This window comes from Tachyglossus aculeatus, chromosome 27, assembly GCF_015852505.1.
Source record: "Tachyglossus aculeatus isolate mTacAcu1 chromosome 27, mTacAcu1.pri, whole genome shotgun sequence".
NCBI classification, from domain to species: domain Eukaryota; kingdom Metazoa; phylum Chordata; class Mammalia; order Monotremata; family Tachyglossidae; genus Tachyglossus; species Tachyglossus aculeatus.
Genome location: NC_052092.1, coordinates 6,529,345 through 6,546,151, shown reverse-complemented (window position 1 = coordinate 6,546,151; position 16,807 = coordinate 6,529,345). Strand labels below are relative to the sequence as shown.

The following is a 16,807-nucleotide window of genomic DNA, read 5'->3' as shown; positions in this document are numbered from 1 at the left end:
GTCCACCGTTCTGTAGACAGTGACCAAAACCTACCTCCCTGTGAACCAGTGACCAAAGTCCATCCCACTGTGAACCAATGATGAGGTATTCATTCCCTCAGTTTTGTTTCATGGTCTTTCCTTCTTGGGCAGCTGCCTCCAACCATGAAGAGCCCTTGTGCGATCTCATACTTCTCAAGGGCTTTAAAAAAAAATAGGGAGGCAGAGGCCAGCAGTAGCGCTCACGTGGGAAGGATGGATAGTGGTCAGCAGTAACCCTCAGGTGGGAAGGGTGGGCAGAGGTCAGCAGTAACCCTCAAAGAGAGCAGGGTATCTGAGACAATACTTCACATGCCCTGGTAAAGGAGGTGAGAGATTGCAGAGTTTTGGACCGCGGTCTACAGACTGGCACAGACCACAGCTTTTATCATGTCTCAGTGCAGACCAGATCTGGCCGGCGAGAGGAGGTAGGGGGGCACTGAGACCTTGACAGGGCCCAGGTTCTGCTCCAAAGGGTGCTGGCTGCCCATCTGTGCTGTCATAGGAAATGGTTTTCTCGGTTCAGTCAGCGAGAAACATGGCCTATCCATCCGACAGCCCTTGCTGAGCCCTCAATCCCAGAACACTGGCTCTGGGCCCTGGAAGGCCAATGTGTGGGTTGCTTGGGGACGACAATATAGGCAGAAGACACGATCCCTGCCTTCGAGGAGTTTACAGTCTATAGGAGGAGGAGGGGCTGTGAGTCCTGTATCCTTCCAATGAACAGTTCTACATTACTGCGTCATATATAGAAAACAGGATTCACCCCTCTCCTAATTGGCTCTTCCCTCTCTTACTTTCTGGCAAGTTTAAAGACCCAGTTCCTCCTCCCTCATTTCCAGTCACTCTCCTCCCTCTTCCACCCCCCAGCATCGATTGCCCGCCCCCGCTTTGGGTTTTATCTCTTCTGTTTTCTGAAAGGGAATAAAACCCAGTGGCTTTGGAGGGAGGAGGAAGAGGAGGAGGAGGAGGAGGAGGAGGGCCAGTGCCAAGCACAGGGGGTAGTGGAACATGCCTGAGCCTAATGCACTGCTGCCACCACTCTGGGCCAGGGGGAACCACAGACTGCCCAGCTTCAGCCGATTCCTGCTTGTCCTCAGGCTCCTGGCAACCAACACCTCAGCTGCCCCAGAGCCATTAGACTCAGAGGGAGTTTGGGGGTATGGTGTCTTCTTTCTGTATCCCACCTGTCCTCTCAGACTTGTCACCTCTCTCCACCTTGGGTTTGTGTTATCTCTGTCTCTCTTCATCTCCGAGCCTCCTTTTAACTCCCGGACCCTGGGTGGGTCTCTCCCTTTTGTGCTCCTTCTCCTCTCTCTCCTCTTCCCCCTCTTTCTCTGATGACAACTATCCTCTTTCTTCCCCCTGTGGAGCAGAGGGCATCCTCAGTGTTGGACGATTTCTACCTCAGGTCGGACGGAAAGACACGGTCATCCGGACAATCCTGATCGAGGTGTGTGGGAGGCCTTAGGTCCCCTGAGCCGGAGCCGGCGGGTCAGGCCAGAGCCGGGACAGAGAGAGATGTCTGTCGAGTCCAGGCGGGGGCTTCACGTGTGCGGGGGGAAGGTTTAGCCCGCTTCACCAGGAGTGACTCTCTTCCTCTCACATACAACCTGAGGGGATCGAGAAGGAGGAGACATTCAACTCACTGCTGTGTGTCAAAGGTGAGACACACCTCCGGCCTCCGTTGGACAATCCTGCCCCCCATGGCAGGGCAGCAATGGGGAGGGGTCACTGAGGGGGACCACTTCCCCCAGGGGTTTGTCAGCGGAAGCTGCAGGTATCTGGGTCCCTTCACCCCCGATGGGTGGAAAACGTCAGCCAGCGAGGGGCCGCGCCCAGAGCAGCAGGACGTGCCAGGGGAACAACTGTCACCATCCTTGCTCCCCAAGCACCATGCTGGCTCTGCAGGAGCACGACACAGCCGGGGGAAGCTAGAGATGATTGAATTGGGGAATGAGAGGCGGGGTACGGTGCAGGAAGTGGTGAGCAGGACCCAGCGGGGCTGGGAGAAAGGGAGGGCCAGCGTGCATCTCTGTGGCTACCAGCTCTGTAACTCTCCTAAGTGCTTAGTACAGTCCTTTCCACACAGTAAGTGCTCAATAAATTCAATCAATTCCACTGGAAATGAGCTCAGCATTGCTGCTCCTTCAAACACAAAGAGGAAGCTGTGTATGCTCTCCCCATTATCTTTACCAACAGGATTCACACCCATCTCCCGTCCCATGATGGTGTATACTGTGCAATGTCTAAGTGCCTGTCCCTGCAATGAGCACCACGGTAGCAGTGATAATATGTTCTTAATGCCACTGGAGGCTCTGCCCTGCACTGAGCACCATGGCAGCAATGATAGTATGTTCTGCGCACCCACTGGGTGCCCCATGCTCTGCACTGAGCACTGTGGTGGCAGTGACAGTATGTTCTGAGCACCCACTGGCTGTTACACTCTGAAGGAAGAACTGACACTTGCAGGAAAACGGAAGCTGGAGTTGAAGGCCCAGAAAGCCTGGGCCTTCAGTCTCACCTTCAGAAGTCCTGGCTGTTCCTGGCCATCTGTCTGGCCCACTCCCTCCGCTGGAGAGGAAAAGGGGACATCCACCCCTTCCTCAGCATTATGATCACTGGCTTTCCCAGGGGCCAATGTGTCGGAGCAGATCTCCCTGCAGCTGCCTCCTAACACCGTGGCAGGGTTGGCCCAGGCGTTCTTCTCCATCCTCGGTGAAAAGATCATCTCCCCAGTAGCCCCAGGCCAGTGGCTACCCACTCTCCCCAAGGACTTCCAGCCAGCCGCCCCAATCCCCAGCTCAGCTCTGTCCCTGGTGGCTCGGCTCCAGACCAAATATCTCTGCCCATTTCCTCTCAGGCCTTCTCACTACCTGGCTCTTCTCTACCCCTACCTGGAAGCCCTCTGCAGGCATGGGGCTCTCAGAGCTCACCTACAGGAGCTAGGGGAAGCTAGGGGAAGCTGGGGGAAACTGGGGGGGGCTGGTGGGAGCTGGAGGGACCTGGTGGGTACTGGGTGAAGCCCGTGGGAACTGGTGGAAGCTCGGGGAGAACTCATGTGCTCCCTGCTCTCCGGCCCTCAGGGAACATCCTGGGCTCCGTCCGGCGGAACCTGCATGTCACTTCATTTCTCTGAGTATCAGTTACTTCATCTAGAAAATGAGGATTAAGAAGGTGAGCCCCAAGGGGGGACAGGGACTGTGTCCAACCTGTTTCGCTTGTATCAACCCCAGGGCTTAGAACAGTGGTTGACACGTAGTAACCAATCACCTCCAGAACCTGCAGAATCTCCTCCAGATGCCCTACGGCTGCGGAGAGAAGAACATGGTCCTGTTGGCCCCCAACATCTACGTCCTCAACTACCTGAACGAGACCAAGCAGCTGATCCCATCCATCCTGGCCCAGACCGTCGGCTACCTCAGCAGTGGTGAGTTCGAAGGGGAGAGCACGCCCACGGCTACTGAGTTGGGGGGATGCAGGGACCCCGCAGCCCCTGGAAAATGTTAGCCGCTGGTGCTTGGCCTGTTAACATATAGGTGAGTCCTCTGGGGAAATGTCCCAGAGCCTGCCGTGACCTCAACAGGGCCAGTGACCATGACCTCACCAGAGCCAGTGGCCATAACCTCACCAGAGCCAGTGGCACTGACTTCACCATGGCACTACTCAGGAGGACAGCCTGAATGACAGTCCCCTCTCTGACCTGAGCTTGCAAGGTGGGGGAATGAGACAGGTCACCTACATCACCTTGTAACCTCCCCAGCGCTTAGAACAGTGCTTTGCACATAGTAAGCGCTTAATAAATGCCATCATTATTATTATCATTATTATTGGCTTCTGTTGCTTCCCAGAATGTGCTGGACCCTCCCGTTGCAGGTTACCAGAGACAGACGAATTACAAGCACCAGGACGGCTCCTACAGCAGCGTGGCTCTGTGGAAAGATCCCGGGCTTGGGAGTCAGAGGTCATGGATTCTAATCCCGGCCCTGCCACTTGTCAGCTGTGTGACTTTGGGCAAGTCACTTCACTTCTCTGGGCCTCAGTTCCCTCATCTGTAAAATGGGGATTAAGACTGTGAGCCCCACGGGGAACAACCTTGATTACCTTGTATCCCCCCCAGCGCTTAGAACAGTGCTTGGCATATAGCAAGCGCTTAACAAATACCAACATTATTATTATTATGATTACAGTACCTTCGGGAAGCACCATGGCAGCAGTCAGGGCAACACCCGGTGAGGCTCTGAGCCCTTGGTGCCACTCCCAGGGTCGCTGGGGCTCAGATGTTGGTGGCTCATCCATCAGCTGCAGGTGCTGGGATCCAATGGAGGGAAAGGCATCTGGATCACTCCAGAGAGAACTCAGCCTCCAGTGGCACTGGGAATGGGGGGGAATAAGGGAAGAAAGAAGTCAGAGAAGGTGGAGAGGCCAGAGGCGTGGGCCATCCGTTCCCGGGAGGTGGCTCTCAGCCCATGTTCCCCGTCCCTCCCCAGACAGTCTGACTGCTTTCGTGCTCAAGGCCCTGGCCCAGGGTCGGGCGCATAGCTTTGTGGATGAGGAACACATCTCCAGTGCCCTCCTCTGGCTCTCCCAGAAGCAAAAGGACCCCAGTCCTTCATGGGGTCCAACTGTAGTGGGGGAGAGAGATGCAGAGAGAACCGGAAGACCTTACAGGCCACAGAAGCAATTAAAGTTTCAACCCTCAATGTATGTGAGAGTGCAGAGGTTCGCTGAGTAACTAAGGGAAGAATGGTAACAGGAGGAAGCGGAGTTCGGGTTCCTCGCTGCCCCAGATCAAGTCCTTGGTTGCAGCAGCCCAGTGCCTCCCACCGGGCCTTGAGACTGGCAGCCTTGCTCACTGGCCTGCTGAGCTGTTAAACAAGGTTTTCACCTGGCCCTAAAGTCTGTTTCGGATACCAACAACAGCAAGGGGCGATAGGCCAAGGCTCCAGCCATGAGGAGGTACAGGGCATGGCCTCCAAAAAGTTGGCCATCCTGCAGCACCTGTGGGTGGCCCCAGGGGCAAAGGAGAGGGCAGGCCCCAATGCTGCCCTCACTTGAAAGCTGCCAAACAGCTTCTGGGTCCCGCTCGCTCACTTCCCATTTCCCTTCCAGCTGACCAACGAGACCCCAAGTTTGACCTTCACCGTGACCCAAGACACCCTAGTGCAGAATCTGAGACCAGCGTCCGTGCGAGTCTATAATAATAATAATAATGGTGGCATTTATTAATTGCTTACTATGTGCAAAGCACTGTTTTAAGCGCTGGGGTAGATACAAGGTAATCAAGTTGTTCCACGTGGGGCTCACAGACTTAATCCCCATTTTCCAGCTGAGGGAACTGAGGCCCAGAGAAGTGAAGTGACTTGCCCAAAGTCACACAGCTGACAAGTGGCGGAGTTGGGATTTGAACCCATGATCTCTGACTCCAAAGCCCAAGCTCTTTCCACTGAGCCACGCTGCTTCTCTATGACTACTACAAGATGGGTTTGTGCCCCAAGAACCCTGGTCAGGGCCTCCTGGAAGTTTGCACTATCCCAGGGCCCCATCCTGCTTCATTCCCAAAAGAAGGAATTGAGGGGCCCAAGCTGGAAGTCATTGCCTGTCGGTCCTCCCCCGCAAGCCCAGCCACTCTAAGCAGTGGTGGGCAGGAAAGAGTTAGCCTCCTTTTCCTCTGAGGACCATGGCCCACCATGGCAGGGGGACCAGTCGCCCAATTTTACAGTGGACAGGCCTGTTTGTGCTAGCCTGTCCCCTGTTCAGTTCCTACCTAGAACCATTTGCTGTGAGTTTCAGCCCCGAGCCTACTCCACCACAGCTCCTGTAGAAAGAGTTCATATGGACCTGGAAAAGGAACACAGAGGCTCTGGAGTAGGTAGGGGGGACTGGGTTCTCCCCCGGGAGAGGTTCTATCATCATACAAAATGGGCAAACTTCTGCAAAAGGATGGATGCAATGTCATCCCGTTGGGCTAGTACCCAGCATAATGCTTGTGACATCATATTAGAGAAGCAGCATGGCCCAGTGGAAAGAGCACAGGCTTGGAAGTCAGAGGTCACGGGTTCTAATCCCAGCTCTGCCACTTGTCAGTTGTGTGACTTCAGGCAAGTCACTTAACTTCCCTCTGCCTCAGTTACCTCATCTGTAAAATGGAGATTAAGACGGTGAGCCTCACGTGAGACAACCTGATTACCTTGTATCCCTCCCAGTGCTTAGAAGAGTGCGTAGCCCATAGTAAGCACTTAACAAATATTATTATTATTATTACTACATCCTCACCAGGCCTGTCAGTGGCCGCCCTGATTGAAGGTCTCTTCTGGTGGACAGCCGCCGAGACCCCCCCTGCACCCTGGTCTCGATGCCCCTCTTTGCTGCAGGAAAGCCAGCCGTCCACTCTCATCACCATCAGGTCCCCTTCAGCCACCCCCACCCCTAATTGCAATGCTTTGGTTCTCCTTTCAGACCAAGTTGCCATTGTGGAGTACAGCGCCCCCAGCAGTACGGGTAGAGTATGAGCACTTGAACCTCACCTCACACTCTCCTTCCACCCGATCCCCACCAGGCCTCCCTCATAGACTGTGAACCAGCCTGGCTGGGGTCTAGAGTGGAGTGGCTAACTACAGAGCACACTCTCTAGTTGAGGCCATTTGCCCCTTTGTCCCCGGAGCCAGTGTGTGTGGTTTGGGGGAGGGAAGGAGAGAGGGAGAAAAGGAGAGGCAACTCCCGACAGGCCCATGTCATCCCCCACCCGTGAGACCTGGCTGTGGGGCTTTCTCAAAGCTTCCCAGGGCTCCAGCCAGGAGCCGACGAGTAGCCATGATGAAGGTGAAGGATGTTCTGAGACACCCCCACAACCTTCCCCGTCTCTCCCCCCCGACCCTTCCTCCTTCAGCAACCGTAGCAGGAAACGCCTGATGAACGTGGTCAGAGTCTGACTGGATTTTTCGTACTGGCCCTCCTAAGACGTACAACTCATTCATGTTTCCTCTCTCCAATGAACAATATAAATAAATGTGCATCTGATCAACCTCACATACCCAGGGCAGCTTCACTCCCATCTCTCTAGGTGGCCACACTTCCTCCAGTCTGGCTAACAGGAAGGCCAGCAGGGTCAAGGGGTTCAGAGGCTTGCGCTGGATGAACCCTCTGGCTGAGCCACAAGGGTGAGAACAGGAAAGCAGCATGGTCTAGTGGAAAGTGCATGGGACTGGGACTCGGAGGACCTGGGTTCTGAATCTGCCAAATGTCTGCTGTGAAACCTTGGTCAAATTTGAACTTCCCTGTTAATACCTGTACTCCCGTCCCCTTTAGATTGAAAGCCCTATGTGGGACAGGGATGGTGTCTGACCTTTTTTTTTTTTTAATGGCATTTGTTAAGATCTTAATATATGCCAGGCACTGTTCTACGTGCTGGGGTAGATACAAAGTTATCAGGCTGAACGCAGTCTCTGTTCCACGTGGGGCTCATAGTCTTAATCCTCATTTTACAGAGGAGGTAACAGAGGCCCAGAGAAGTGAAGTGATTTGCCCAAGGTCAAACGGCAGACAAGTGGCAGAGCAAGGATTAGAACCCAGGTCCTTTTGACTCCCAGGCCCATGCTCCATCCACTAGGCCACGCTGCTTCTCTGATCATTCAGAGAATGATCACATCCATCCAAGCCGTCACCAAAACCTGCTGGTCTCAGCTCTGCAACATTGCCAAGGTCCGCCCTTTCCTCTCCATCCATACCGCTACGCTGCTCGTTCAAGCTCTCATCCTATCCCATCTGGACTACTGCATCAGCCTTCTCTCTGATCTCCCAACCTCGTGTCTCTCCCCACTTCAATCCATACTTCATGCTGCTGCCCGGATTATCTTTGTCCAGAAACGTTCTGGGCATGTTACTCCCCTCCTCAAAAATCTCCAGTGGCTACCAATCAATCTGCGCATCAGGCAGAAACTCCTCACCCTGGGCTTCAAGGCTGTCCATCACCTCGCCCCCTCCTACCTCACCTCCTTTCTCTACTTCTTCAGCCCAGCCCACAACCTCCGCTCCTCTGCTGCTAATCTCCTTACCGTACCTCGTTCTCGCCTGTCCCGCCATCGACCCCCAGCCCACGTCATCCCCCAGGCCTGGAATGCCCTCCCTCTGCCTATCCGCCAAGCTAGCTCTCTTCCTCCCTTCAAGGCCCTACTGAGAGCTCACCTCCTCCAGGAGGCCTTCCCAGACTGAGCCCCTTCCTTCCTCTCCCCCTTGTCCCCCTCTCCATCCCCCCATCTTACCTCCTTCCCTTCCCCACAGCACCTGTGTATATGTATATATGTTTGTACATATTTATTACTCTATTTATTTTACTTGTACATATCTATTCTATTTATTTTATTTTGTTAATATGTTTGGTTTTGTTCTCTCTCTCCCCCTTTTAGACTGTGAGCCCACTATTGGGTAGGGACTGTCTCTATATGTTGCCAACTTGTACTTCCCAAGCGCTTAGTACAGTGCTCTGCACACAGTAAGCGCTCAATAAATACGATTGATGATGATCATTCATTCATTCAATCGTATTTACTGAGCGCTTACTGTGTGCAGAGCACTGTACTAAGCGCTTGGGAAGTACATGTTGGCAACATATAGAGACGGTCCCTACCCACCAACGGGCCCACAGTCTACAAGGGGACTTACCTTATCTACTCCAGAGCTTAGCACGGTGCTTGGCACATAGCAAGCACAAAGGAAATAAGGCAATTGTTAGTACAAATGGGTCAATGGGGAAAGCAAGCCGAGGCAGGAAACCCTGCTGTCTCTCGGCCAGGCTAAAAGACACCAGGCTGTGCCAGAAAGAGATCGGGTGGTGATAAGAACTGAGCAGCGAATTGAAATGCAAAGCCCTGGCCCAGCTCCCCTTTGAGCCCCACAGTTCAGTCAGTCAATTGTATTTATTGAGTGCTTACTGTGTGCGGAGCTGTTCGTTCCTCCCCCGCAGCTCGGCCTCCAACTCTGCGCAACTGGGCCCCGAGGCTTTTCCTCCCTTTCCCTAGACCCTGTTGACCAATCAATTTGTTGAACAAATCCATCAACTCTGGCTGCTCCTTCTTGGGTCTTTTTCCGCCACCGACTCCTCTGCCTCCAACCCCTTAACTTGGTGGTGGGGAGGTGGCTCTCACAGCTCGGTTCTGGGTGCCCTTGTATACTCCACCTACGCAAGCTGCCATGGAGAACTGATTCACCCCCACAACTTCGACTCCCCTCGCTTCACGGATGATTCCCCATTCCACCTCGCTGGCCCTGACCTCTCTCCTTTTCTGGTCTGGTATTTCTTCCTACCATCGGGACGCCTCTCCTTGGATGTCCCATGGACACCTCAAACAAGTAAGAGAAGCAGCTTGGCCTAGTGGAAAGAGTCCAGGCCCGGGAGTCAGAGGACCTGGGTTTTAATCCCAGCTTTGCCAACTCCTTACTGTGTTACAGAAACGCTCTGGGCATGTCACTCCCCTCCTCAGAAATCCCCAGTGGTTGCTACGATTCAAGCAAAAACTCACTCTCGGCTTCAAGGCTCTGCATCACCTCGCCTCCCCTCCTACCTCACCTCCCTTCTCTCCTTCTCCAGCCCAGCCCACACCCTCCACTCCTCAGCCTCTAACCTCTTAACAGGGCCTCATCCTCTCCTGTCCCGCTGTCGACCCCCGGTCCACGTCCTCCCCCTGGCCTGGAATGGCCTCCCTCCACACATCCACCAAGCTAGCTCTGTTCCTCCCTTCAAAGCCCTACTGAGAGCTCACCACCTCCAGGAGGCCTTCCCAGACTGAGCCCCCTTTTCCCTCACCTCCCCATCCCCCTCCGCGCTACCTCCTTCCCCTCCCCACAGCACTTGCATATATTTGTACAGATTTATTACTGTATTTATTTTACTTGTACATATTTTCCGCTTATTTTAATGATGTGCATATAGCTATAATTCTATTTGTTCTGACGATTTTGCCACCTGTCTACATGTTTTGTTTTGTTGTCTGCCTCCCCCCTTCTAGACTGCGAGCCCGTTGTTGGGTAGGGACTGTCTATGTTACCGACTTGTACTTCCCAAGTGCTTAGTCCAGTGCTCTGCTCACAGTAAGTGCTCAAGAAATACGACCGGATGAATGAATACCATAAAACAAAACATAACTCCTCACCTTCGCAACCAAACCGTCTGCCCGCCCGGGCCATTATGCGCCGCCCGCTTGACTCGGGCCCAGGAGCACTGGGGATTGCACCTTGCGTGAACGAGGAACAGCGTGGGAAACACGGAGTCCGTGTTTCACCTTTCAAAAGGTGAAAGCATCTGTCTGTCTGTCTGTCCGTCTGTCTGTGTGACTCTCAGGAGCCCGAGGGCTCTGGCCCCGGGACGCGCTTTCTGTCACAAAGCCCGAATCAATCAATCGTATTTATTGAGCACTTACTGTGTGCAGAGCACTGCACTAAGCACTTGGGAAGTCCAAGTTGGCAACATATAGAGACAGTCCCTACCCAACAGTGGGCTCACAGTCTAGAAGGGGGAGATAGAGAACAAAACCATACATACTAACAAAATAAAATAAATAGAATAGATGTGTACAAGTAAAATAGAGTAATAAATATGTACATATATATATACAGAGGTGCTGTGGGGAAGGGAAGGAGGTAAGATGGGGGGATGGAGGGGGGATGAGGGAGAGAGAAAGGAGGGGGCTCAGTCTGGGAAAGCCTCCTGGAGGAGGTGAGCTCTCAGTAGGGCCTTGAAGGGAGGAAGAGAGTTAGCTTGATGGATGTTGTGAGGGAAGGCGTTCCAGGCCAGGGGTCGACGGCGGGACGGGCGAGAACGACCCAAACCCACTGTCGGGTAGGGACTGTCTCTATATGTTGCCAACTTGTACTTCCCAAGGGCTTAGTCCAGTGCTCTGCACACTGTAAGCACTCAATAAATACGATTGAATGAATGAATGAATGACTGAAAGGCGGCCCGGCGCGTGACCCGGAGATGGCCTGGCGTCACGGCGCGGGGCCGGAGGGACGGCTGGGCAACGGACCAATGGGCCGAGGGGAGCGCCCAGCCCATGGGACCCACCTGACCCGAGCCGAAAATAATCCATCAATCGTATTTATTGAGCACTTACTACTAAGCGCTTGGGAAGTCCAAGTCGGCAACACCTAGAGACGGTCCCTACCCAACGGCGGGCTCACAGTCTAGAAGGAGGAGACGGAGAACAAAACCAAACATACTAACAAAATAAAATAAATAGACTAGATAGGTACAAGTGAGATAAATACATTTTTTTAAAAAGGCTGAGCCCGTCGGGTTTGGGGGGGCAGAAACACGGCTTCGGGGTCACGTGCCCGCGCCGGTTGTCGGGGGAGGCGGGGTTGCCGGGCAGCCGCGCGGCGCTTCGTGTTTCCGCTTCCTGCAGCGGGGCCGTGGGAGCCGCTGCGGGAACCGCCGCCCACCGGGACCCCCCGGGACCCCCCGGGAGCGGGAGTTCGCAGGGCGGGCGGCGGCGGGCCGCGGCGGCGCTGCTTAATATTCATGAGGCCTCATTAATTATTCAGCAGCGCGGGGCCCGCCTCGGCACGTGAGTTGTGGGGACGAAGCGGGCCCGGGGACCGGACCCGGAACCGGGGGGCGGAGGGCACAACGGGGAGCCCCCCCCGCAGCCACGGGTCCGGGGTGGCGAGGCCCGATCTTTCCGAGGGAGGGGCGTGGGGGGGAGGGAGGGAGGGAGGGCGTTCAACTCCACCGGGGGAAGCGGCCGAGCCAAACCGGGCCGAGTCGGTCGGTGGCGGGACCCGAGGACGTGCCCCCGCCCGGCCCGTGGGCCGCCGATGCCCACTGGCTGCACCTACCGGTGGCGCCGGGGCAGGCGGAGAGAAGCACCGTGGCTCAGTGGAAAGAGCCCGGGCTTTGGAAGCAGAGGTCATGGGTTCAAATCCCGACTCCGCCGACTGTCAGCTGTGGGACTTGGGGCAAGTCGCTTCACTTCTCTGGGCCTCAGTTACCTCATCTGGAAAATGGGGATTAAGACTGTGAGCCCCACGTGGGACAACCTGATCACTTTGTATTCCCCCAGCGCTTGGGACAGTGCTTTGCACATAGTAAGCGCTTAACAAGTATTATTATTATTATTATTATTATTACCTCCAAGGCCTCCCTCTTCGCTGGCGAAGCCCCCGGCCCACCCCTCCCTTCCTCCCGGAGTGCCCCTTTTGCCCCTTCCGCCTGTAGAGAGATAACCGAGTTAGTCATTAGCCGGCGTGGATCGCCCCCGAGTGACCCTAGCTAAGCCGACCGACCGACCGACCGACCGTCAGGAGATCTCGTCCCCAGGCGGTCAGGCGTTGATCAGATTAGAGAAGCATAGTGGCTCAGTGGAAAGAGCATGGGCTTTGGAGTCAGAGGTCATGAGTTCAAATCCCAGCTCTGCCGACTGTCAGCGGCGTGACTTTGGGCAAGTCACTTCACTTCTCTGGGCCTCAGTTACCTCATCTGTAAAATGGGGATTAAGATTGTGAGCCCCCCCGTGGGACAACCTGATCATCTTGTACCCTTCCTAGCACTTAGAACAGTGCTTTGTACACAAGTGCTTAATAAATGCCACCATCATCATCATCATCATCCATCAGAACCTCTGACCTCTGTAGCCCCGAGCAGTGTTGAATTCCAAGAAGCAGCGGCAGGCCGGACCCGAGCCACCAGGAAGCCCCGGGCTCAGCAGAGCCTTGGTCCACGGCAGAGAGCCGTGCCGGCACCCTGAGCACCCCCTGCCCTGCCCCGACAAGCAGTCAGATCCCCCTGGGCCCGGACGCTGCCTGGCTCAGCCTGGCCTACACAGAGGGTCGCTCAGTGACAGCCCCCCCTCCGCGAGGGAGACGACGCTGCCCCTGCCACCTTCTTGTAATAGTAATAATAATAATGATGATGGCATTTGTTAAGCGCTTACTATGTGCAAAGCAGTGTTCTAAGCGCTGGGGAAATACGAGGTGATCAGGTTGTCCCACGTGGGGCTCACAGTCTTCATCCCCGTTTTACAGATGAGGTAGCTGAGGCTCAGAGAAGTTAAGTGACTTGCCCAAGGTCACACAGCAGACATGTGGCAGAGCCGGATTCGAACCCATGACCTCTGACTCCAAAGCCCGTGGTCTTTCCACTGAGCCACGCTGAATCGGAAGCTTTGGGTCTTAGGGTTGACGCTCTCTCCCCCAAGCGGGATGGTGCTGGAAATCTTGACACTCCGGGTCTGGTCTCGGGCAGCCTCTGACTCACAACTACCTCACTTCTCCTTTGTCTGCTAAAGGGAAATGGCGCCTGTGCCCTCTATGCCCCGGGGTCGCCGCCATCCTCCAGTCTGTGCAAAGGAGTGATGGGGTTAGCGGGTTTTGAGAGCCCCAGGCGGCAGGTGCTTGGGGGTGGGCGTACCCTCCACATCACATGGGAGGAGCAGGGGTAAAGGGCTCGGCACACACAGGGGTCTTTGCTCGCTGAGGTGGCCCCAGTTTACCTCTGTCCCTTTTTCCGCTCAGCGTTGGGGGCACAGGTGGCCGGGGGGGGAGCAAGTTTGCAGAAGAGCGGAGGTCGCTCCCAGAAGTTTCTGGGAAGGCGCAAATGGTTGGGGGTGGGGGACAGGAGCAGCGTGGCGGAGTTAGGGCTAGGGCACTCTGCTGGGCAGCAAGGGGCGGCGGGGAGGGGCAGCCCAACCCTCAGTGGCCTTAGCTATCAAATGGGCCCCATCTACCACTGTGGAAGAGTTGAGCTGCACTCAAGCAGGCGGTGGTTGGAGTTGAACTGGGGGCGACCAGAAGAGGTTAAAGAGCCCCAGACACTAGTGGGGGAAGGGGAGGAATGGTAATAATAACAATGGTATTTGTTAAGTACTTACTGTGTGTCAGACACTGTACTAAGCGCTGAAGAGGAGCTGGGCCACGTGGGTCTCATCTTCATGACGCTGGGCATGTTGCAACCCGCCCCTGTCACTCCAAGGCAGGGCTGGACCATCCGGAGGCTAAAGTGGGATGGCGAGGACTGGTCAGCCGGCCTTGCTCTGCCTCCCCCAGGATGCTGGGGCTCCCACACCGGGCTGCAGGGGCTCTGGCCCAGGAGTGAGGGCTGGGGTCCACCTCCCGTTCTCCACTCCGTCCCCACGCTTGCCAGACTGGCAAGCATGCTGGCCTGCCTCCCCCTGCCTGTGAAGTCCAGCCCTGCCTATCTCAGCCACCCCATGGTGACCCAGGGTCACAGGCCTGCGGAGCCCATGTGCCATTTCAGCTTTGGCCCACGGGGCAAGAGCCATGGCTTGGATGGGACCCCAGAACTGGCTACCCCAAACCCCCAGGGGAGCCCCCCCTCCCCCACCCAACCCCGGCACCACCCACATCCCTGAGGACGAGAGCCTGCTGAAACTGGAGGAGGCGGGCAGGGACCGTTGCAGCCCTCTGGGTTGGAATTCTGGGTCCAGTCCAGTCAGGTGTCCAGCCGGCCTGTCCTTGACCCTTACGGCACTGTGTCCGATGTTTTCTGTTCCGGCTCTGTATTCCCAGGGGCCCGAGAGAGGGCCGGAGGCCCTGGGGACACGCCCTCAGTACCCTGGGTTTCTGCAAGCGGCTGTGGGTGAAGCTCCGGCCTGTGGCCAGCAGATCAGGGCCCGTCCCTGCTGGATGAGCATAGGGGTCCTTGGGGACACCCAGACTGGAGGGGACACAGGACACCCCAACCTTGCAAGACTGTGGGGCTCACCGTTCACTCTTTTCCCATGTAGGATGGTCCCCTCTCGCATCCCCCTCCGGGGCAACAGGCCCCCGCCACCTTTGCCGCCGCCGCTGCTGCTATTGCTGCTGCTGGCCGTGGCCGTGCGGGACTCCTGGCAGGCCGGGGAGAAGACGTGTGACCTGCTGGGAGAGCGGGACCGAGAGTCTGAGAAGGAACGGGCCCTGCTGGAGAAGCTGGCGCCGCTCTACGACCTCAGGTGAGGCTCGAGGCTCCCAGCTCCCCGGGGGCGGCCTCAGTGACCTTCCCCTCCGGGGCTCTGCTCCAACCTGGGGGCCGGGCACGGGCCACCCGAGATGGAGCAGGGACCAGGTCGGTGATGCATGGTGGGGAGAGGGGACAGGCTGGCTGCTTGACCACCTTGGCCCCCGCCCCTCCTCTCCCCCGCCAGCTTTGAGAGCAGCGTGGGTCAGGATTCAGAAGCCTACACCTACAAGTTCAGGGTATGCCGGGAAGCTGGCAACAGCACGTCGGGAGCCGGCCTGGTGCAGATCGACAAGAAGCAGAAGGAGACCGTGGTGGGCAGGATCAACGAGACACACATCTTCAATGGAAGTAGGTTTCCGGGCCGTGGGATCCAGCTCCACGCCGCCGCCTTCGCCTTCTGGCCCTACCCTCGCTGACCGGTTGGGCTCCCCTGCCCGCGCCGCCACACTGCAGCCCCAGCCCCCACCCCCTCCTCCAAATTGCTCTCTCCGCCCATTCTCCAGGTGACTGGATCATACTGTCCTATAAGGGGGGAGATATGTACGACAGACACTGTGGCAGAGAGAAGCGACGAGCCATCGTCATGATTTCCTGCAACCGGCACATGCTGGGGGTGAGGCGACCGGGAGATGGGGTGGGGCTGTGGGTGGGGGAAAAGGAGGGAGAGGGGGTGGGAGCCCCACACGAGTGCCAGCCAGCCCGTGTCTCCTCCGCAGGGCAACTTTGCCCCCGTGTCCGAAGAGCGGGGTAAAGTCAACGAATGTTTCTACCTCTTCGAGATGGACAGCAGCCTGGCCTGCCCTCCTGAGGACACCCACCTCAGCGTCGGTTCTGTCCTGCTCATCACGTGGGTACTTGGATGCAGGCGGGGGGGGCCCTAGGCTGGACCCCAAACGGGGCTCACTTTCTGACGTCCACATCCGGCCCACCCTGCTGCCTGTGGGGTCTCCCAGGACTGAGGCCCGGCAGTCTTACAGGGACAGCGTGGGAAGCCGCAGGCCCCCTGAATGTGGGCAGGGGGGGCGGTGGCCACAAGTCACCTGCTGGGGCTCCTCCCTCCCCACCCCTCCCTCGACATACCCACCCTCCCCTCGGTCCCCCCCGTCTCTCACAGGTTTGCTTCTCTGGTCGCTGTCTACGTCATCGGCGGCTTTTTGTACCAGCGGCTTGTGGTCGGGGCTAAAGGCCTGGAGCAGTTCCCCCACTTTGCTTTCTGGCAGGATCTGGGAAACTTGGTCGCGGTAAGTGACCCGGGGGGAGGGGGGGTGGCGGCGGGGGACACCCCAGCTCGGCCCCCAGGTTGGGGGCTGTTTGCTCCCCGGGGTCCAGCTGGAAGTCACCCCCAACTCTGCCCCCCAGGATGGCTGTGACTTCGTATGCCGGTCCAAACCCCGCTCAGGCCCAGCAGCCTACCGGGGCGTGGGCGACGAGCAGCTGGGCGAGGAGCCAGAGGAGCGTGACGACCACCTGCTGCCCATGTGAGCTGCACCCCTGGCCTCCCTCCGCCCTCCCCAGTCCCACAGCCGGTGCCTCTGCTCCGTGACACGCTGTGCTCTGCTCCACCTTGGACAAGGCTGGAGCCGGAGGGGCTGGCCAGGGCCGCGTTCCGGCCCCCTCCCTTCTGCCCTCCCCCTGTTCCGCAGCCAGCGTGTCCCGCCCGGCTCCTCCCCTGCCCTCCGCTCCGCTCCGCTCCCTGCCGTGCTGCCCCACGCACTCCTGGACCAGGCCAGAACCCGCCTGGAGGGGACGGGCAGTAGACACTGTCTTTGGCCTTTTTACTTCTCTCCGTTCCTGCTGCTGCTGCTGCCGCCACTGTTGCCACCACTGCTGCCTCCA

At 57.0% G+C, this 16,807-nt stretch overlaps 1 protein-coding gene across 1 annotated transcript; it reads left to right on the top strand.

Annotated features, from left to right (window-relative positions):
- Positions 1-11,458: 11,458 nt before the first annotated feature.
- On the top strand, positions 11,459-16,453 carry M6PR (mannose-6-phosphate receptor, cation dependent). Its single transcript, XM_038767848.1, has 7 exons — positions 11,459-11,579; positions 14,757-14,963; positions 15,156-15,319; positions 15,475-15,584; positions 15,688-15,818; positions 16,086-16,212; positions 16,331-16,453. Exons 2-7 carry the CDS (start codon positions 14,758-14,760, stop codon positions 16,451-16,453), a joined length of 861 nt encoding a protein of 286 aa, XP_038623776.1. The 5' UTR covers positions 11,459-11,579; position 14,757.
- Positions 16,454-16,807: the final 354 nt, after the last annotated feature.

Bases quoted from the DNA above. Each gene is read 5' to 3' on its own strand.
- M6PR (XM_038767848.1), top strand. From the start codon at position 14,758: ATGGTCCCCTCTCGCATCCCCCTCCGGGGCAACAGGCCCCCGCCACCT. The intron at 15,819-16,085 runs GTGGGTACTTGG...CGTCTCTCACAG, and splicing joins GGTTCTGTCCTGCTCATCAC to GTTTGCTTCTCTGGTCGCTG. The intron at 16,213-16,330 runs GTAAGTGACCCG...TCTGCCCCCCAG, and splicing joins ATCTGGGAAACTTGGTCGCG to GATGGCTGTGACTTCGTATG.